The sequence below is a fragment of the Stylophora pistillata genome, chromosome 9 (genome assembly GCF_964205215.1).
Source record: "Stylophora pistillata chromosome 9, jaStyPist1.2, whole genome shotgun sequence".
Lineage (NCBI taxonomy): Eukaryota > Metazoa > Cnidaria > Anthozoa > Scleractinia > Pocilloporidae > Stylophora > Stylophora pistillata.
Genome location: NC_142527.1, coordinates 13306226 through 13327921, shown reverse-complemented (window position 1 = coordinate 13327921; position 21696 = coordinate 13306226). Strand labels below are relative to the sequence as shown.

General features: G+C 39.5%; 2 protein-coding genes and 2 pseudogenes across 2 annotated transcripts; 3 read left to right on the top strand and 1 right to left on the bottom strand.

Moving 5' to 3' along the window:
- The first annotated feature begins 2019 nt into the window (after window positions 1-2019).
- On the top strand, window positions 2020-3227 carry LOC148723399 (uncharacterized; annotated as a pseudogene).
- Window positions 3228-7511: 4284 nt separating this feature from the next.
- On the top strand, window positions 7512-10403 carry LOC148723398 (uncharacterized). The gene has a single exon (XM_088734066.1). It carries the CDS (start codon window positions 7713-7715, stop codon window positions 10401-10403), a length of 2691 nt encoding a protein of 896 aa, XP_088590192.1. The 5' UTR covers window positions 7512-7712.
- On the bottom strand, window positions 10376-12817 carry LOC148723397 (uncharacterized). Its single transcript, XM_088734067.1, has one exon. The coding sequence runs from the start codon at window positions 12487-12489 to the stop codon at window positions 10909-10911; it is 1581 nt and encodes a 526-aa protein (XP_088590193.1). The 5' UTR covers window positions 12490-12817; the 3' UTR covers window positions 10376-10908.
- A 2960-nt stretch (window positions 12818-15777) lies between these two features.
- LOC148723396 (uncharacterized) lies at window positions 15778-17710 on the top strand (annotated as a pseudogene).
- Window positions 17711-21696: the final 3986 nt, after the last annotated feature.

Below are 21696 nucleotides of genomic sequence, written 5' to 3'. Positions count from 1 at the left end.
TTTGATTGACAGAACTCAACCCTAATTGACAGATGTCAATCAACATCACTTTCACAATTTAGGACAATTACAAGAAAGGCAAAGGGCAGTTATGTCATGCCTGTAAGTGTCAAGTTGTTTGAATGAAAAACCACGTGTCCACACTGTCAAAGTTGAAGCAAAATGGCCACTCTACCCCTTGGACAAAAAATTCAAGACGGCGGACACCAAATGGGGTGCTCTTATGGGAACTGCTATAACTACTGAATCTCTAGCGCTCTTGACTTGCAATTTTTATGAGACATAGACATGGCATGGAACTAGTTCTCTGTGAAGTGTGAAGTAATTAGATGCCGAATCAAGAGAGATATGGTGGATGGAAGATTGACAAGTCAAAGATGAAAGTTGGGCTAGCGTGTCTAACTGAGATTAAGTGGTCTTAAGGCTTCAGAACCACTTTTCAAGCGCTAGAGACTCGTTTTGGAGATGAAGGAACCTATAGCAGGAGTTACAGGGAAATTTAAAATTTTGATCAAAAACGCCATGCTACCCCTTGGCCAAAAAATCTAAGATGGCAGACACCAAACGGGGTGCTCTAGTGGCAACTGCTGTATCTCACCAACCTGTCATTCTCTTGACCTGCAATTTTTATGACACATAGACATGACATGGAACTAGTTTGCTGTGAAGTTTGAAGTAATTAGATGCCGAATCAAGAGAGATATGGTGGTTGGAAGATTGACAAGTCAAAGGTGAAAAATGAGCTAAGGGGTCTTATAACCTAAGTAAGACATCTTCTTGGTCCTAAAAAAAAAGCACTCCTCATGAAACTTTATCCACATCAACTTCGTCACTTCGGTAGTGTCTGGTGTAAAAATCACGTGATTCCATCAAAGGGTTTGGCAGGGAGAGGCTTAAGAGTCCATATTAACACTGAGGGCGTCCGTATGGGGGTCTAAGTGGGAATAACTGGTCTTAGGGCTTCAGGACCACTTTTAAACCGCTAGAGACTCATTTCAGAGATGAATGAACCTATAGCAAGAGTTTGAGTGGAATTTGAAATTTTCACCACAATGGCCATGCTACCCGTTGGCCAAAAAATCCAAGATGGCGGACACCAAAGGGGGTGCTCTCATGGTAACTGCTGTATCTCCCCAACCTGTCATGCTCTTGACCTGCAATTTTTATGAGACATAGACATGACGTGCAACTAGTTCCCTGTGAAGTTTGAAGTAATTAGATGCCGAATCAAGAGAGATATGGTGGTTGGAATATTGACAAGTCAAGGGTAAAAGATGGGCTAAGGAGGTCTTATAACCTAAGTAGTACATCTTCTTGGTCTTTAAAAAAAACACTCCTCATGAAACTTTATCCACATCAACTACATCTCTTCGGTAGTGTCTGGTGTAAAAATCACGTGATTCCCTCAAAGGGTTTGGCAGGTAGAGTCTAAAGAGTCCGCACTAACACTGAGGGAGTCCGTATTAATTTCCGGGGAGGTGGTATTAACACTTGGGTTAATGTTAATACGGACACCCTGTAGCCCTACCCTCTAAAAAAATTCATAAAAATTTCAGGATTAAAGTTCTGAACTTGTGCTTTGGCACAGATAGAGTACTAGTATAGAGCTATGTTTTTGCAAAGTTTGACATGATTTCCTTAAAATAAATATAAAAATAAATGGGGGATATTGCACTTAGGGTTAGGGTTGCCTGGAAACAGGCTCCCGGCTTGGAGGGCGCGAAGCAGGGAAAAGGGAAGGGGAGCCTGCACGCAAGTCTCAGATCAGACCCTTTTGTAAACAAGGTGAGTCAAGTTCTTTAGTCATTCACTGATAAGCTTAAGTCTGTGCCTGTTTACTTATTTTTGGAGTCTTTCAATTTTATTACTTGATTTCCCGACCAAGACGCTGTAGTCATTCTTTCCTTTGATTATGTTTAATTTGTTCGTTTTATCTTTTTAAGGGACGCCAATACTTGCAATCACGGGGACTGCAAACGAAAAAACTCAAAATGTTATTGTTAAATAGTTGGTGTTAAAAATGCCTCGACAATTTTATGTAAGTCCAAACCGGGAAAACCTCAGGATCTCTGTCAACAAATGCAAAAAAGAGAATATGTTCAAGCAGTTGGCCTGGCTTGTCAACATAGTCAAAGAGAAAGGACCTGCTACCCCAAAATGCATTATATTTTGCAATGGCACGCTTACTAACATTGCAGGGGTTTTGAACTATCTCTTATTGGAGCTAGGGAACAAAGCATATAGCCCCTCTGACGCTCAGATATCAGATAATTGTATCATTGGAATTTATCACTCTTTAACTCTCTAAAAATATAAAGCATGGGCTGTGGAATCATTTAAAGGAGTTAGAAAGAAGAGAATTGCAATTGCAACTTCAGCTCTAAGCATGGGTGTTAAGTTCCCTGATGTACATCATACATTGGGGACCTGCAAGAAACATACTGGACTATCACCAGGAATCTGGACACGGTGGAAGGGACAATAAACTCACTCATGTGTTGACCATTTACTATGGTCAACAAATAAGCTTCTGTGAAGATACTGTCAAAGCATTTCTCAAATCAAATGGCTGTTATAGAGTTGAGGCATACAAACCTTTTGACAAAAAAATTTCTCCCCTTGAGCCTTCAAATGATTGTTGTAAACAATGTGCCGATGCATGTAAATGTTCAGGTGGAACCTGCACAGTTCCTCTGCCTGCTTTCGAGATGGAGCAAATCAGCTATGTACAACAACCAACAATGAGCAGGCCAGTTTCTTCCTCTGACAAAAGTGACTTAAAAAAGGCACTTACAGAAATGGTCCAGCTGATAAAAACAAACATTAAACCTACTAAGTGAAAACATCTCTGGTGGCTATGGTGATGACATTGTGAATTCTCTTGTTGAAAAAGCTCACTCCACATTTGCAGTTTTGGATGTTATGGTGCATATTTCCTTGTTTTCTGTTAACCATGCTATAAAAATATTGGAAGTGTTTCATGAAATATTTGAGGATATACCAAATCTTGACATTATGGTACAACTTTTCAGCAAAGAAAGACACATTAACTCTCCTGCAAGCCCACCAGTGGATGTTACTTTTGATGAAGTTGATTACAAAAGTCCAGTGGAAAATGAACATGAGTTTATTTGAACTTAAACATGTTAGAATAAAATAGTGTCAACAGTCAATTCAAAATTCACAAAATGGTATGGTGTTTTCATCATAGTTATAGTCAATTTTAACTTAACACTTATGAAAATTTCAAACAAGAATTATGATCTTTGCGTCCCGTTGGATATTATTGTACATGTATCCCTAGGATTTTGGTCATGCTACAGTTGTGAACCAGGCTTATCAAGGGTTTGATATTAATATGGATCAATGGCAGTAATATCTATTTACATCACTGAGTTACTTTACATTTCCCTCTCATATATGGTCTTCCATACGTTCTTTTTGTCCGTCATCCAGGCATGGAAATTCCTGTAGTCTAAATTTACAATGCTGCTTGGGAACTTGGGAAATGACTGGTGTCCATCCCTGCTTGGAGTGTGCTGGAAGGCTTTGATTTCAATAAAATCTGCCATCACTTGCATTACTGCACCTGAGTTATCTCCAATTGACCAGTATCCTCTGCATCGCTGTAGACTGCAATCTATATCGATTGAGTTTAGGAGCCGCTCAAGATTTTCAAGCGCTTCAGCCACACGCGATGTGCTGCTTTGATTTAGCTTTGGCCCAAGGCCCCTCCACATTGTTTTCAGAACTTTGTGCAACTGCTCTTTCTTAAGATCCAAAGATATGTTCCCACCAAGCAGCCCATACTTGTTGTAGAATCTATTCAAGAAGAGCTGGAAGGCTTCAAATTTGGAGTAGAAAGCAGAAATTTTTACCAAGTAAAGGAGAACAACATATGCATACTTAAAGTGTCCCCCAGACTTGTATAGCAACAGAGCTAACTTGTAAATGTCATGAAGCCGTTTGCCATCTTCTTCTTGTACAGCATCGCTGAAATCAAACAGGAGCAGGCTGAACTTCAGTTTTGCACAGTGGTAATTGTATAGTTGATCACTATCTTTAGGTTTCTCGGTTTCGTTTGTTGTGTCATCAGTGGGAACAAAGTGTGGATGGAACTTGTTCTCATGCCTTTAAGGTTTAAAAATAACAAACTGTCTCATTTAGTACCAAGCGAGAGAGAAAGACTTGTACATGGCCAGGGGAGGGAAGAGAACAGAAAATAGGCACAAGAACTTTTCATGAGAAGTTGAATTTGTCATCCCCTTCCTGATATCTATATTATACAAAGTTGCAGGTTCCTTTCATCTAAAATAATTTTACTATAACTACTTACACTGGGGGTTAGACCTATGGGTGCTAACAGGGTTGGTGCAGTGGGGCTTGATGTTGTCTAGCAGAGGATCAATTACACTGTCGTGTATGGCATACTGGTGTGTCCAGTTCGTAATAAATATTGTCACCTACTATCCTGATAACAATAAATTGTAAAAGAAATAGTTAAAACCAATTGCACCAAAAAATTCTGATACTATTCTCCCTACAATTTGCAGTAGCTTGAAGTTACAACCCCTCATATCAAGTTTAATATTTTATGCCTTCATGTGGTTTGTTTTAAAAGGCTTCAATAGTTTCCAAGTAGGCCTTTAAAAAAAACAAAAAACAGTACAGAAATTTCTATAGGGACTGGTGCTTTCACTGCATTTTACAGTATTTGCATAACTTGTTGACCTGACAAAGTAATTTTGGGAGCATAATGCCACTTGATTCCGTAGGTTTCTTTCAATGTATGGAGGCAATCTTGTACAACATAAAGTTAACATTAGAACAAGCGAGTTTGTCAATTCATATTTTTGTTTCATTGTTTTGCAAGAAAAAGATATTTGCATGTTGTAATCAAAGTGTTTTAATTTTTGTACAATTTGACTTCTAACAAGTCTGTGGCTAAGGCCTTACCATGGTCCATGGGCGTAAAAGTCTCTGGGGGCTCGAACGGCACACGCTGGGATATATTGACGATCTCCTGCACCTCTTCGTCTTCAAGTGAGGCCTGCCTCAAAAGGTGAATGACATCCTCCAGCTCTTCGGATAGTTTCTTAGGGCACTCCGCCATATTTGTTGGAAGACACACCTGGCAGGAGCAAGAACATAAGTAAAGAAGAAAAAGAAGATTAAGGTGTCTATTGACAACATCACAGCATGAGAAAGGCATCAATTATTATTCAAACATGGATAGGAGGTCCTCAAGTTCTAATAACAAGGGTCCTCCGACAACCTCACAGCATAATACAAGCACCAATCATCATTCAAACATGAAAAGGAGGTCCTCAAGCTCTAATAGCAAGGGTCCTCCGACAACATCAAAGCATAAAACTAGCATCAATCATCATCGAACATGAATAGGAGGTCCTCAAGTTCTAGTAACAAGGCCCCTCCGACAACATCAAAGCATAAAACAAGCATGAATCATCATCGAACATGAATAGGAGGTCCTCAAGTTCTAATAACAAGGGTCCTCCGACAGCATCAAAGGATAAAACAAGCATGAATCATCATCAAACATGAATAGGAGGTCCTCAAGTTCTAATAACAAGGGTCCTCCGACAACATCAACACATAAAACTAGCATCAATCATCATCAAACATGAATAGCAGTTCCTCAAGTTCAAGTAACAAGGGTCCTCCAACAACATCAACGCATAAAACTAGCACAACTATCATCAAACATGAATAGGAGGTCCTCAAGTTCTAGTAACAAGGGTCCTTCAACAACATCAATGCATAAAACTAGCACAATTATCATCAAACATGAATAGGAGGTCCTCAAGTTCTAGTAACAGGTGTCCTCCGTCAACATCAAAGTGTAAAACTAGCATCAATCATCATCGAATATGAATAGGAGGGCCTCAAGTTCTAGTAACAAGGGTCCTTCGACAACATCAAAGCATAACACAAGCATGAATCATCATCAAACATGAATAGGAGGTCCTCAAGTTCTAATAACAAGGGTCCTCCAACATTAAAAATGTCACCAAAGCGAGTAACTTCAACGGCTAAGTGAGTACTTACAGTTATTGTAGTGCGGTGAAAGAGAGGTCTTCACACATAGGCTTTGCCCCCCCTAACAATCCCTCGAGGTTGAGAGTGAAAAGTCAAATCCCCGAGGAGATGTAAGCCATTAAAGTTGCCCTCGCTTTGGTGGAAAATGGCAGGGGAATCATGGGTTCTACTCTTCTGGCCGCCATTTGGAACAAAATTTCAAACACTTATAACTTTGGAAGAATTTAGTCGATTGCAAGGAAATTTAGCTTGCACGTAGACTTGGCCAAGACCTCTCAAAAGCAGAATTACAATACGCAAGAAAATTAAAAAATGCAAGGTTTTAGCCGTGTGAAGTTTTGTTCAAATGACGTCATTACTAAGTAACGATGGAACCTGGGGTTAGAAAGCCAACACCAATTGGTTCCTTACTACATGCAGAAACATCATTGAACACTAAAAAGAGGTCCTCGGTACTATTAAGAGGGCCTCTAATAACATCATAGATGTCATTGCACCCTTAAAGTTTAAGCAAAGCCTGCACAGAAGGGTCCGTTTCCTATGTAAGGAAAATGTTTCAGGAAGGTGTCTGAGCACCTTAGAAACATCTTCCAATAAGTGAATGGCCTATGCGCAGTCTTTAAAGGGTTCAAAAAAGTAAAAAAACAGGAGCAGAAAAAGTGTATACTTAGAGCTTTGAAGTTTGGCTGGAGTGACGTAATGTAGGTCCGCAACGCGCATTTACACTTCACACCGGGCAAAAAGTGAGAGATAGCTTCAACTTTGACAAAGTGTGGACAAGTGGTTTTTCATTCAAACAACTCAAAACTTAGAGGCATGACAGAACAGTCCTTTGCCTCTCTTGTCATAGTCCTAAAAAGTGAAAATACACGTCACACTCCACAGGTGACAGTACAGGTCAACTCCTATTCCTGTTAGGGTTAGGGTCTGCAAAATGAAAGTGATTTTGATTGACATCTGTCAATTAGGGTTGCCTCCTGTGAATCTAAGCGTAAATGTAATTTTACTATTTTTCGTATAATTTCACAGGGAACAAGACATCATTCTATGTTCTGTTTAAGGCTGGTAAAATTAGGTCAGAGCAATAATTCTTTAAGTTTTTAGAAGTTTTCAAAGGTCTATGAGTTAGGCAAAATATCATAATTGTGAGAAGGACAGGAACTCACTCAATCTACTTTAACTCAATAACCCTCATTTTTCCAGTATTCAAACTTAGCAGGCGTTTAGTACTGGAACCGTTGTAGTGTATCTGTAAGTATCAAGTTAATTACTCAAAACGCATCAGATTTATGGCGTGTAAAAGTAGACGAAAGAGGTTGGAAAAATCAATAATTTTTTTAAATTTAGTGAAAAGTATAGGAGATTGTGATTACATCGGTGTAAGTTTAATAAAAAACCGATAAAAAGTGATTTTTTTATGAATTTGTTAAGATAAAATTAATAGGTCCGCAAGGCGTACATATGAGACCCGTGTTACCAGAAAATTCGTAAAAATTCTCCAATTGGTGACTTGCATGTGACGTCACGAAAATCATGCAAATTTGTGACCGCCATTATTGTGCCCCTCTGAGGTGTGAAATATATGCTAAGCAAGTCCAGTTCTATAGTAATTCTTTATTCGTGTGTTAAAAATAGCTTCTAAATGATCTTAAATGTCGGTACCAGTTCTATCCAAGTATGCTGTGTCTCTTAAGGATGATGTAAAGCAACGACATATCGAAAAGATAGCGAAAATAGGCATTGATCCGGTCACGATCCCCGAAGAAGAGCTCGATGCAGAGAATTTACCTCCGGTTGAACAGTCAGACTTGTTTAGTTTCTTGGTTTTAGAGACAAGTTATTACACGACCGAACAGTTTAAAAATTACAAGAGTCTAGAAGCTTACAATCAAGTGGTATCCGGGTTTGTTGCTTCAGTCAAAGGTTACCTGGTTTTGGAAAAGCATGTTGTTGTTGCAAAGGTTCGCCATTCACAACGAATGAATGACTCTCTTGTAACTATTTGGATTATACATGGGACAAATGGAAGAGTTTTTTCTGCGCATTGTTTAGGATGTAAGGCAGGTTTGGCTGAATCGTGCTCTCACATCGCCAGTGTCCTTATTTACCTAGAATGCTGGACGCGAATTAATGGGAAGCTAGCTTGTACGCAAGTTAAGTGCACGTGGCTCCTTCCAACGTACGTCGACAAAGTGGCCTATGCTAGAGCAAAGGAAATCAATTTTACTTCAGCTAAAAAGCTGAAAGAAGAACTAGACAGTAAGATCGATTCTTTTGATGGCAAAGATACACGCTTCGATCAAAACAAGACTGTTAAACCAAAGATCACTTCGAGCACAATTGTTTCAGCACAAGAGGTTTTAAATTTTTATGAAAGGCTCAATAAGTGCGAAACAAAAGCTGCAGTATTAACTTTAATTGAACCATATGCTGATCAATTTGTATCAAAGAGCCGCAATGTACCAGTTGTAACTGATCTTTACGAGCCACGTAATTTAGATCTTAAGTATACAGAGCTGTTGAACAAGTGTTTAGAGGTCGAAATTAACATTTGTGAGGAAGAAATTGAAATTGTTGAACAAGATACCAAGACCCAAGCAAAGGGTTCAGGGTTCTTCAGACATCGTGCTGGTAGAATTGGAGCCTCTGTCTGTGGTGCTGCCTACCATACTAATATTGCGCAGCCTTCACAATCACTCATACAATCAGTATGCTATCCTCACTTGTTCAAACTTAACATCAAAGCAGTTAAATATGGTTGTAAGTATGAGGAATCTGCCATTAGAGCTTATGAACAGGTCATGAAACAGCAACATATAAACTTTGAACTCAAGAGATGTGGACTGTTTATAAACAAGGAGTATCCTTACATTCATGCAACACCAGATTTTTTAGTCTCTTGTGATTGCTGTGGGTTGGGTTGTGGGGAAGTGAAATGCCCTATTTCAATCAAGGATGGCAACTTTGAGGAGTATAGTCACAAATCAACATCCTGTCTTGAGGATGTGAATGGAAAATTGAAGCTTAGAAGAACCCATAATTATTACTATCAAGTACAGCAGCAGTTATTTACCTTACCTGAGAGAAAATTTTGTGACTTTGTTGTCTTTTCAAGAGATTCACAAGGAAATTCTCAAATTGTTTGTGACCGAATAAACCCTGACACAGAACACTCAAAGAATGTGTTGTCAAAGCTTGAAGTTTTCCGGAGAATTTGTATCCTTCCAGAGATGCTTGGAAGGTGGTACACTAGAAGGTGTGATCAGCCTGACAGAGTGCCTGATGAGAATGCGATTTGCTTTTGTCGAGGGAGCCATACTGATGGAGTAATACCCTGCAGTAATGTTGATTGTCCTTATGGAAAATTCCATAAAACATGTTTGGCTTTAGATAATGTGTCGATACCTAAGAAATGGTACTGTCCTCATTGCTGTAAGCTTTCACAGTATCAGAAAGGAAAGAAAGCCTCAAACCAAAAAGTGCAATCTACAATCCATCAAGCTGCAATGAAATTTAATACTATTTGTGTTTGTAATGGCAAGGCATCCACTATAGATAGGCTGGTTGAGTGCCACAAGACTACCTGTAAAAATGGGCATTTTTTTCATTTGTGGTGCTTGGGATTGAAAAGACTGCCTAACAATTCCAAAACAACCTGGTTGTGTCCTGATTGCAGTGGAAAGAAAACCACTACTACCACTTCTGCTTCTTCATTACCTGAGTCACCTGTTCCTTCAAACTTATCAGACGATAATGATGATGATGACAGTGATATTGAGATTACGAAAGTGTCAACTGGCTCTATCAACAAATTCAGTGCTCTTAAGAGGTTAGACAGCTCAGACTATAACATTATCAAAGATCCTACTGGATGGCTTACTGGGGACATTATTCAGCATGCTCATGTCCTCATAAAACAAGAAAATCAATCAATTGGGGGTTTTCAGCGCCCAATTTTGGGTAGAGTTAGAAACCTCGATGTAGAGTCTGGTGAATTTATTCAAATCTTACACACTGGAAGTGATCACTGGGTTTGTGTAAGCTCAATAGGATGTACCCCTGGCATAGTTAACCTCTATGATAGCTTATTTCATCATGCCATTTGCCAAGAGATTGAGGAACAGACAAATGACCTACTAGGTGGGAATTTGATCAGTCTTAATTCTTTACCTGTGCAGCAACAAAATAATGGCAGTGATTGTGGTGTGTTTTCTGTTGCCTTTGCAACATGTCTAGCTTTTGCTACAAACCCCAGCCATGTTACTTTTGATGTTCCAAGAATGCGCTCCCATTTGTTAGCTTGTTTCAAAAGTGGCAGGATAAGCATGTTTCCATTTATTTAGTAACAGAGCTAATAACAATAGCTAATTTATAACATTGTGCCATTTACTGCAAAGGCAAGAATGTCTTGTGATTTTTTTCTGATGTTTGGTTGCCATACAGAATAGTAGGAAAACAATTGTCACATATTGTAATTCTACGTTGCATTTGACACAAGTGTACAAATTATTGTTAAACACATGTTCAGTCAATATAGAGTTTTGATAGTAATGTCTACATGTATATCTAGGTACAGTACTTGTACTAATTAGGTGAAAACATAAATATGCCGTAGCTTCTTTGCAATAAATGTACTTATTGTCACTTCCCCCTTTAGTTTCGGAACAATTAGTAAATCTTATATATTACAAATACATGTTTAAGACATTTGTTCAGTCAATTCATTAAAACACACACATTTATTTTTATTTGACAGTAATTTAATCATAACATTAGCATACAAGGATTTGTATTAAAAAAATGAATATATGAGTATCTTGTCCTCCAATCATTGCTTTCATTGTCAAGTCAATCTAATGGTACAATACATGGGCAACAATTGACAAGGGCTGAACAAACTCTTAATATACAGTCAATTAGAGGTTCCTGGCTCTGTGTGCTACTTAAAAATTTTGTAGGTAGTGTACCTTCCAATATGGTATACTTTCGTCGCAGCAACCCTATCACTCTCTCAACGTGAATCCTGACACTAGCTATTCCTCTTGATCTTTCTACATCAACTGGATCTAGTTGGGCCTTTCCTTTTGTAAAAGTAGGAATGACAAGCTTCCCACTTTTTAATCCCACGCTTTCAGAAATCGTGAAACCTCTATCTGCTATTACTGTGTCTCCAGGAACTAGCTTGTCTAAAATACCACAGTTCTCTGCAATGAACTTATCTGATGTTCGTCCACCCCAAGCTTGAGAAACAAATGATATTGTTCCTTGGGGTGTTATACCTATGAGTACCTTGATGGTATTGTGGTGCTTGTATGAGCTGAATGTTTGAGCTCGAGCCAGTAGATTCGATGGCTTTTCAATAAAAACTTCAAAGCAGTCTATTATCACAGTCACTTTTTGTCCGAATGTGTACTGAAAACACGTTGGCATGGTTTTCCATAACTGGTCTCTATTAAGCCAATAAATAAAACAAGAAAGTCTGGAGTCCATGGCAACTATCCACGAAGTAAATATCCTTGAAACACTTGAAAGGGACACAACAAAGCAGTATGCTAAATCTTGGAATGGCATATCCAAACGAAGCTTCATTAAAACCATAACAAATTCTTGGAAGCTACTTAAGATTGTAGAGCCATGTTTTTGTGCAACGTGGGGAGCTACATGTTCAAACACTACCATAAGTACTTCATAGGAGGGTAATCCAGTATAAAAACGGATTTTATCCGAAGAATCAAAAAATCCTTCGTCTGGAGCTCGATAAACAGAGCTTGTAAACATGTAGTTGAATTCATTAATCTGTGTGTCGGTATTTGATGAGCCTTCGCAAACTATTTCAAAGTCCTCTGTGGACGTTGAGTTTTCGACCATATGTAAGGTTGTCTCCCCGACCATCTCACATTCGCCATCATAAAAATCTTTACTGCAAGAAGGCTCAGAGCAAAGTAACTTACCAGTAGATGAATCGTCAATACAAAAATCAATTTTCTGAACAATTGATCCGCTTTTATCTAGCTCCTTTCTTTTCTTAGCCGCTTCCATTTCTTGGCGCTCCAAAGAACGTTTCCTTCGATCTTTTGCTTGTTCGGCCCTACATTCCACTGCTTCTCTTTGTAGATCTTTCTCCTTGCTTCTCTGTAAATCTTTCGGCTTGCCTAGGTTTACAGTTGGCACCCAGTCAACATTGTATTTGTCCCAAATAGCAGCGGCTTTGCCTGAAACAAAGTGTAGACTGCAAACGCGTTCGCTCTCGAGCACTCTCTTTTCCTTAGTATCGCCTCGACTAACTGCAGAAATCCAACGAGTTCTTCGCTCTCTGGTTAGCTCTTCGTTTTCTTCTCCTTGATTTGAAACAATCTTCGGTATACAATGAAATTTTCTTTGATGTTTTCCGCTTTTAGAACCGCAACCAACGACTATACAATGCACCATATCTCACACTTCTTCTCCATCTACTATCATTGTTTACCTTTGAAGGGGCACAAAGATGGCGGTTAGCAACCGTTGTCAAGTGTGGTGTCACGTGGGTGAAAGTCACCAATAGACCATTTTCTACGCCAATTACAAGAAACTAATCTTATGGTAATGGACAATCATGTGTATATCATGTCGTGTCAATTTCGTTCGATTTTTAAGGTTTTTTAGTTCAGCAAAAAGAGAGTCAAAACACCCCTTTTTTCGAGCTTTTACATTCGCCAGCGCTTGCGCAATAATGATTTCATTACTTTTGAATACGTGAAGTTCTAGTTGTTACAACCTTTCCAATGATGTATAGTTTGTCTACATTTGAAATAGTGCTGAAAAAAGGGGAAAAGGCTTTAAGCCTTTATCCTCACTTTGGTCAAAATATGGAAAGTTGACGAAAAAGGGCCTAAAAATCCAAAATATTCATTGAAATGACGTGAAACTCGGTGCACTTGATAGAAAGTATGCCATAAACATGCTCTGAAACTTTCAGCTCTCAACTCCCAAAAATAAAGGTTTTTAGCAGTTTTGCGATCTAGCTCTAGTTTGAAGGTTGAGTTATGAGTAAAGTCTTCTGTGGGTTTGATACCTATACTAGATCTTTCGGCTTAGGTCTGGATTTATCAAATTAAAGGGAATCGAGTGGAACTATTAATGCTCGATGGAGAATGCCCTATACTATGCACATACCAAATTTGGGCATATTAGGAATATTTGTAGCCTGATTCCCCCGAGATGTTAATTAGGACTCCCTAACCCTAGCCTGCGAACAGGCTCCCGGCTTGGAGGGCATGAAGCATGGAAAAGGGAAGGGGAGCCTGCACGCATCTTGCTAAATCTCGTCTACCTCCCAGAAGAACCCCGTGGAGAACTTATATTGTTAACGGTCAAATGTCAACCAATCAGCGCGCGCCGGAAGTCAAAATCCAAAACAGAAAACAAACAAAGAAACAGGCTCCCAGCTTACAAGCACCATGTTTTACGGAGAAACACCAAAAAAATTTTGTTTAGCTAAAAAGCCGAGACATGAAAGCCCGAATGATTACTGCAGATGCTGCAAGCTGTCTTTAAAACTTCAATATGGTGATTCTTGGAAATCAGTCTCAACTGAAAATTTGTTTAAACCCTCAAATAAGAAGGGAATCCAAGGTGAGATTTATCTCAAGTACTCGAACAAGGTGGAATTGAACTCATAAGAAACTCTCTGACAGACTTTGCAAACCTTGTGCAACAAAGCTCAGAAGGACATGTGAAAGAATGACATTTATTTCTTGCACCATAAATGTGGTCAATCCGAAGATTGTCGCCGTAAATGCCTGTAGTGAACTGGAGGTCAAGTCAACAGAGGCTCATCCCAGGTCAAAGAGAGTGCTACCGTGTTCTGTATCTACTCCAGAGAAGTCCCGGAGCAAAAAAAATGCAGAAAGTCTCTTCTAAATACCAAGGGCGAAGTTCCAAAGTTGAAGTTCACAGACCCAGAGTTGGTGCTGAAAAATCTCTGGAAATGCAATTCCAGGAAAATGTTGTGCTTTGTCAGCAGCCCGCCGAAGCGATCTGCCAGAATTCTCTTTTAAATATTGATGATATCATCGACCCTGAACTGCAGTTGACCCGTGTGAAAGTGCTTACCTTGTGGCCTAGTGGAAGAACAGATTTTGGAGTACCCGAAGCGAAAGAAGATATCCTCCTCTTGAAAAATGTTGCTTTGGCGAATTGGCAAGCGGTAGCTAACGCAGTTGTTAAGCATGACAAATTGAAACTGGAGATACTGAGAGCCCTCTGGCTTGTCTTAAAACGGTGAATTCAGACAGTACTGTTCCTCCAAATCAGTATTGAAAGGTTGTTCAACAGAGGAACTTATTGCTTTCTCTAGCAACTTAGTTTCAGATGAGATGATTTCAAGTTGTCCCTTTTGGAGTTCCTGCATGGGTGAAGCATGTGGAGTTGTTCTGAAGAATGGTTGTGAGCTTCAGGATTTCGTGAAGAACTCTGTTGCCCTTGCCACTTCTGTGACCGCTCGGGTACGAAATAAATGCATGTCTGCCTCAGCTTACAGAGTTTCAAGTGTTCTATTTCATAGTGGAGTCTCTCATCAAGACCTGATCCGACTCAACCGACTTGGAATTTTTGTCCCCAGATAGGATCATGGCTCTTCAATGTAGCTTGGGCAAAAACTTTGACGCCAAAGTGATGTCTTATAAAAAGGCTCTTGAGGAAAAACCAGCTGAAACCCTCGCCCTATTGATGGAAATTGAAAACATGCAGGTTCCCATTATGGATAACATGGAGGTCAAAGTGTCGCTACATCTGAGTGAAAAAAGCTTGAGAAGTTACAAGGATTTTACACCTAAAGCTTCTTTGCTGTCTCCAAAATGTTACAGGCAGAGAAGGAAAAAGGAATTGTAGTATTATCTCCAGTGCTATTCTCAAGGAAGTTATCAGTGATCACAAGAAGTTCAACTTTCCATTCTTTTAGGGAGTGATAAGTTATCTTTATCTGTGTGACGCACCTAAAGTACAGGTCACATTCCACAGGTCAGAGTCAACTGCCTAAACCAAACCTGATACTAAGCCTAAATCTGATGGGCTAACCCTAACAGGAATAAGAGTTGACCCGTACTGTCACCTGTGGAGTGTGACGTGTATTTTAGACCCATCCTTATCTGTTTTGTGAGCATGTAACATTTTAAATTTTGGCGCAAACAAAATATTGCCAGTTGACACATGTGCACTGCGTCACCTCGAGGATGCTGGGGCATGCCGAGTTGCTATACCAGTCCATCGCTGAAAAACGCTATCCGGTCCCCAATCACCTTGGGGCCAAAAAAGTAGCCCAGCATTCCAAAAAGATCTCAACAGGCGTCTGCAGCAGTGTAACAATGTGCAGGAAGGTGCAGAGGAATGAGAGTAAACGGGTGAGGCAGCTAAGGAAAGCGGCAAACATAGAGGGTGATGTAGAACACGACAGTGACCAACACCCTGATTGGTCAACAGAAGAGGTTTGTTGCCACCCCTTCTTAGTAGCTTTGTTATTACCTCCGATGTTCAACTTCAAAAAGTCCAAATACTAACCTAAACCCTTCTTAACCTACCCAGGAGATGGCCACACCCGATTCCAGTGAAAACAAGGTGACACTTCGTGAAATCATGTGGTAGTCACCATCTTCAAAGCATTTGCTACTATGGTTACTACGCAATTCTCCTTTTCATACAATATGTGAATCTCTGTTCTCTCTGTTTTCTCCTTTTATTTTATCTCACTTGTTAGTTAATGATATAAATAGTGCAAAATAAAGATGATGATGATGATGATGATGATGATTATAGTTAACTGGCTTTGCATTGCCTTGTTTGCTGTCAGAATGTTCTTAAGCAGGCAGTTATTCAACAAAAAAAGCAGACCCATAGTTCGGCTATTTCAGTGGCTCAATGTTGCTTTTGTATAGGATCTTATGAAAAGTATCCAGCATTGAAATGTAAATATTAAGTTACTGGTGGTCACTGGCTTCTTCTGACAACACTGCATGACAGATTACCTGATTTAATGTCGATGGTCTATAAATTACTGAATCACAGGGGGTCCACAAGATCATCATGCTCATTCCGGATAAAGGCATGCATAGTGGCCATAATAGGGACCTTAAGCATCGATGATTTAGGGTGTCAGGGACGTTTGACCGTTTGCAGGAGGGGGAACCATGGAACGACGCTATCGCCACTGGAGTTCGTAACATTATTGCGCTAAGCAAAACAATTACGCTAATTTATAGACGTCATCGATCGACCGTGAAAATGTAAACAATCCTGTGTGTGTTCTTGATCTTGACGATGTCCAGTTTAAAGAAAGCAAGAGAAATGCTTTCTCTAGCATAGAGTAATCATTTTATTTCCAAAGAAGAATTTTTGTTGTTGTATGACGCTAGTTTCTCCAAAAATCCATCATTTCCTCACGCTGACTACAATCACTTTGATCTCGATTCTTTAGATGAAGCAGAGTGCTTTCATGAGTTTTGAGTAAGAAAAATGGACTTTGTTGGACTTGCTCGTGCCCTTGGATTGCCTTCGAGTCTGTGCTGCCACCAATGAACTAAGGCCAACTGCATGTTGCTAAAAGATTTGCGTATCCGCATCATTTGGGTGACATGATCCACAGATTTGGACAGGCAGTGCCAGAGATAAGTAAGATCACGACACGTTTTGAGAAGTGGACTTTCGACCATCATCGCGCCAAGATCACTTAGTGGAATTACCAAATCCTCAGCAGCAACAAACTGCCAGTGTACACTGATGCCATAGCTGACAAAGGGGTAGCCCTGTCCAACTTCTTTAGATTTGTCGATGGCACAGTGCAGCCTATTTGTAGGCCAGGCATAGACCAAAAAAGTTTACACTGACCACAAGCATGTATATGCTTTAAAATTCCAGTCAGTGTCATTGCTAAATGGACTCATCGCTCACCTGTGTGAACCCATAGGTACGTGAAAAATTGTCATCATTTCTATCATACTGCTATAAGACTGCATGCCAAACTGCCAATAGTGCTTGCAATCTTGCTGGCTATTACATACAGCAAATACTAGGAGTCTTATGCACGCTTGAGTTACACTAGTGTGATTAACATTTTCTAACAGCCACTAATTAAGTATCCCTTTAACAGGGATCCAAATAAAATGTGTGTTAAATCTATCATTGGTGGAGAAGAGAGATAGATTGATTTATTGACCCATTTTGCTGTTTTAAACTCACAAAGGCAAATAACATGATGCAGCAATGCTTAAGGACTCTGGGTACTGGATGATTTGGAGAGAAATGCATTCACTCCTGTCACTGGCAAGGCCCATTGTGCATTTATGGCGACCTAGCACATCCACTGCGGCTCCACCTACAGCAACCATTTAGAGAAGCTCCACTCACTGCTCACATGGAACAATTCCACAAGTCCAGGAGCTCTGTGTGAACATCTGTGGAGTGGATTTTTAGTGACATTATGACATCATTTAAATTCCTTGATCTCAAGGAAAATCTTAAAATCCAGTTAAGTGCGGTTGGCAGACACTATGTGGTTAGTGTGTTATTATGAAATGCATTGACATGCATGTATGGAAACACCACTGGTACATTCTTTGACATTGAGCCACCCTCTCTTGAGGAATATTTTGCCTTAATTTATAACCTGATTTTTTGGTGATACACATGTAAGAACAATGGTCTGTGACACACCCTTGAGTCTGCTTTTCTCCCCAAAAAGGGCTCCAAGCCTTTTTCCTCACTTTGTTCAGGAAGGGGCTTGACACCCTCTTGAAGAGTAAAAACGGAATCTAGGGTGTGTATAGATCGTTGTTCCTATATGTGTGGGGGTTGACACTTACTCCAAGGAATGGGTGAATTAACAAATTGACCTCAATTTTACAAGCCTCTATCCTGTAATTGATCATGAATTTCATCATAAAACTGTCAAAGGAGTTCATGTGGATCCACAGCTACTTTGACGAAATCCATTGCCAATAACACGACAGACACTTAAAATACTAATATCAATTTGCTTTTTAAGTACTTGCAAATTTTAAAAATAACATGATAACTGTAGGGCCTGTGGTTGACTAATCACTTGATCTTCTGTACCAAAATAAAAATAAGGGCTTGTGTTATAAATGCTCATTAGACTGTATGGCAAAGTTCATAGAGTTTTTAATCAAAATTTTGTCTGTAAGTTATGTGCCCAGTTTTATATTATAGTAAGTCATGTAAATTTTAAAGTTCTATACCTGGCATGTAAATTCCTCATCAGTAATGTACCTTTTGAGGATACGTAATTGCAATGTGTATGCTGGTATGAATAAATTGTGTCATTTACACATTCTATAAAATTTAATACAAAAAGCATTAAGACATCACAAACAATAAAAGATAATATGTTAAACATAAAAAAATGTAAGCAGTCAATTTCATCACACTAACAGAAGTAGATGGTGATTCTTTTGATCAATGAAGTTAATATGTACCAGCCTGTCACTTTGGTTGGGGCCAATACAATCATAGTTTAAAAACATGTTTTAAGAGAGTAGCTCGAAAGATATCCAACTATAAAAGGCATGAAATATAATGTTTCATGGTATAACATTGTAAATCTTCAAATAAGTGGTGCCCAAGGTACTTATTAAAATCTCGGGTTAAAACAGTAGGGTGCTTATTCAAGAGGGACCCTTTTCAGTTTACTTTAAACATGTTCACAAGCTGAATTGAAAGCAAATATTAGTGTTCAAATCTGGGCCAGGGAAGGAGACAGGGTGCTCGTTTCAAATTTTCTTGGATAGGAGAGTGCTCATATTTGAGGATTTACACTTCCTTTTTGAGTTTTTCTTTTCTAATATTGCCATAAGCATCTTTAATAGACACAATCGGCTAACACGTCACGTGGTTTGAATTGGGTGTTTACGTCACAAAGCATCAGAAAATGGCGTCGCGAACTTGCTTCTGTTGTAAAGATCATGTTGGATGTTGCTCTTGTTTTTTCACACAAGGAAATTTTGAATGGTCAAAATCTTTGAGAAATTTTCCAAAGGTATCTCTTGATACAATTTCGAAGTGTTTAGAGAGTGGAGGAAAGAAAAATGCCGGCGAGAAGAGTTATAAGTTTTTCAGAGAAGGCTATGTGTATCATGTATACACTTCGACCTCTGCCGCAGGTGAAAGTCTCGTGAGAGCACGCTGCTATCGATCGCTTCGCAAGAGTGAAGAACCACACTACCTCCGTAAAATGCAAGCTTTACGAAGCCAGAGGGCCAAAACTCCGAGAGGTAGACATGCAGCACGTGTTGTCGAATGTAGAAATGATGCGGATCAAGGACAAGCCCCCACCATTTTCTTATCTGTTGAGCGACCAAGAGCCCACAATAAAAGTAAATACTGTCTTTGGAAATGTTCCTTTGGGTATCACCTTTGGCCTATCAGCTGCAGGACTTTGGTAGGCCAAACACAAAGTTTCATTTTAATAGATTCAGAAGTGCAACATTACCGGCCACTCCAACTCCCTGCATGTCATTTCCTGATCTTCCTTTCTTTCCCAACCCCCGAGCTGTCCAACTATTTGATACCAACGAACTTAGATCAACAACAGACCTGGATTTTGACACTTCTCTAGATTTCTTTCAATCAAATCTCAGCCTTGACCTTGCTGAAGCCCAAGCCCTTGAAAAGAGAACTGTTCTTCAAGGAGAATCTAAGGAGTGCCTTACAGCTTCCAGCTTTGGCAAGGTATTTCAACGTGCTCACAGGCCATCTGAAGCTATGGTAAAAAGCCTGTTTGCCAACAAGGACCTGTCAAAAGTCAGAGCAATTGCTCATGGAAAAGCTAAAGAGAAAGTAGCGCGCTCAATATTTGCACGTAACATGCAAAAAGTGACAAAGTACTAGGGGCAAGTCCTGATGGGAAGATCTATGACCCTCTTTCTGACCCATGCTATGGTCTTCTTGAGATGAAGTGTCCATTTTCAAAGAGGGCAGATACCTTGGAGCAGGCCTCAGCGGACACTACTTTTTATTTAGAAAACATAGGAGAGAGCTTTTACCTGAAAAAAGGACATTCTTCTGGCTATTATGAGCAAGCACAGGGACAAATGGCCATTACAGGAATGAAATGGTGTGACTTCTGTGTTTTTCTTTCTGATACAAATGAAATGTGTGTGGACAGAATCCCATTTGATGATATCTACTGGTCCACCCAATTACCACCTAAACTAAAGGAGTTTTATTTTGATTATGCCTTAAAATATCTTGTACACCATTTTATAGCAAATGATTAGAGTTGAAATGGTGGAAACTATTCTCACCTAATATTTTTCTACCAGCACTTTATAGTGTGATGTTGGCTTCTATTTCCACTTGGCAAAAACATTTATTATAATTATTTTGGTAAGCAGACGTCGCGATGGCGGTAAGACGTGTTCCGAGCCTGTCAGTAATTTTATTAAGTTTTTCGCTGTTAGCTTTGTTCTCTGTCAACTTATACTCTCTCAAGCTCTCGAAGAATGCTCAAGTGTATTACGGGGATAAATTCTTCAAGTATTTCAACTCATACCCGGTCGATTTCAATCTAATTTCGCCAAGGCATATGTCAAGGATCGGCGGCCATTTTGTCACCTCACCTCACAAGAAGTTTCAGAAGTCAAGAGTGGCGTACTATTCAAACTGTACGGCTTCCTTCAACCCGGTTGCTCTTTCTGTGGTTAGAAGTGGAGACATTCATCCTCATCCAGGACCTCACAGACAATGTAACTCAAGAAACCCTGGTCCACCATTGGGAAAGAATACTCTTAAAATATCTTCCGTTAACGCAAGAAGTATCGTCAATAAAAGACTGGAGCTTCAGAGTCATGTAGCGCTGATGAACCCCGACATAATTGCGATAACCGAAACATGGCTTCATGAGGGAATAGCCAACAACGAAATCCTTCCATCTTCATATAATGTTCTTCGAAATGACCGTGGAAGTAGGGGTGGCGGTGTACTTTTAGCCGTTAAATCTAATATATCATGCTCAAGACGTCCTGATTTGGAAGAAGATATTTGCGAACTCTTATGGGCCGAAATTCCACTGAAAAATTCTGGATCGTACTTCCTAGGAGTATTCTACCGCCCTCCTTCAAGTGACATGAACTATCTAGAAGGCCTTAAAAGGTCACTAGAAAAAGTTACAGTGGTATCCGATCACACTAATGTTGTTCTTTTGGGTGACTTTAATTTTCCGGATATTGATTGGGACTTGATATGCCCTTCTCAACCAAATGTCTTATCAGACTATTTCTGCAATAATATTGTGAACTTCTATGGTTTCTCTCAATTGATCGACGAGCCTACGCGTCAAGATGCTATCCTAGACCTTGTGATATCTAATCGTCCAGAATCACTTAAAAACATCCAAATTTTGAACGGAATTGGCTCTTCAGACCACAATGTTGTCTCTCTCAAGTTGACATGCAAAGTCACTCGTCCATATCAACGACCAAAACAAATCTTTGACTACAAAAATGCTAATTGGGATAACTTTCGTCTTGAACTATCAAATATCCCATGGGACGCTATATTGAACGACAATGACACAATGGAAGAGGTTTGGTTAAATTGGAAGTCTGCATTCTTTAAAGCCATTGAAAACAATGTTCCTTCGAAGAAAAT

Bases quoted from the DNA above. Each gene is read 5' to 3' on its own strand.
- LOC148723398 (XM_088734066.1), top strand. From the start codon at position 7,713: ATGTCGGTACCAGTTCTATCCAAGTATGCTGTGTCTCTTAAGGATGAT.
- LOC148723397 (XM_088734067.1), bottom strand. From the start codon at position 12,489: ATGGTGCATTGTATAGTCGTTGGTTGCGGTTCTAAAAGCGGAAAACAT.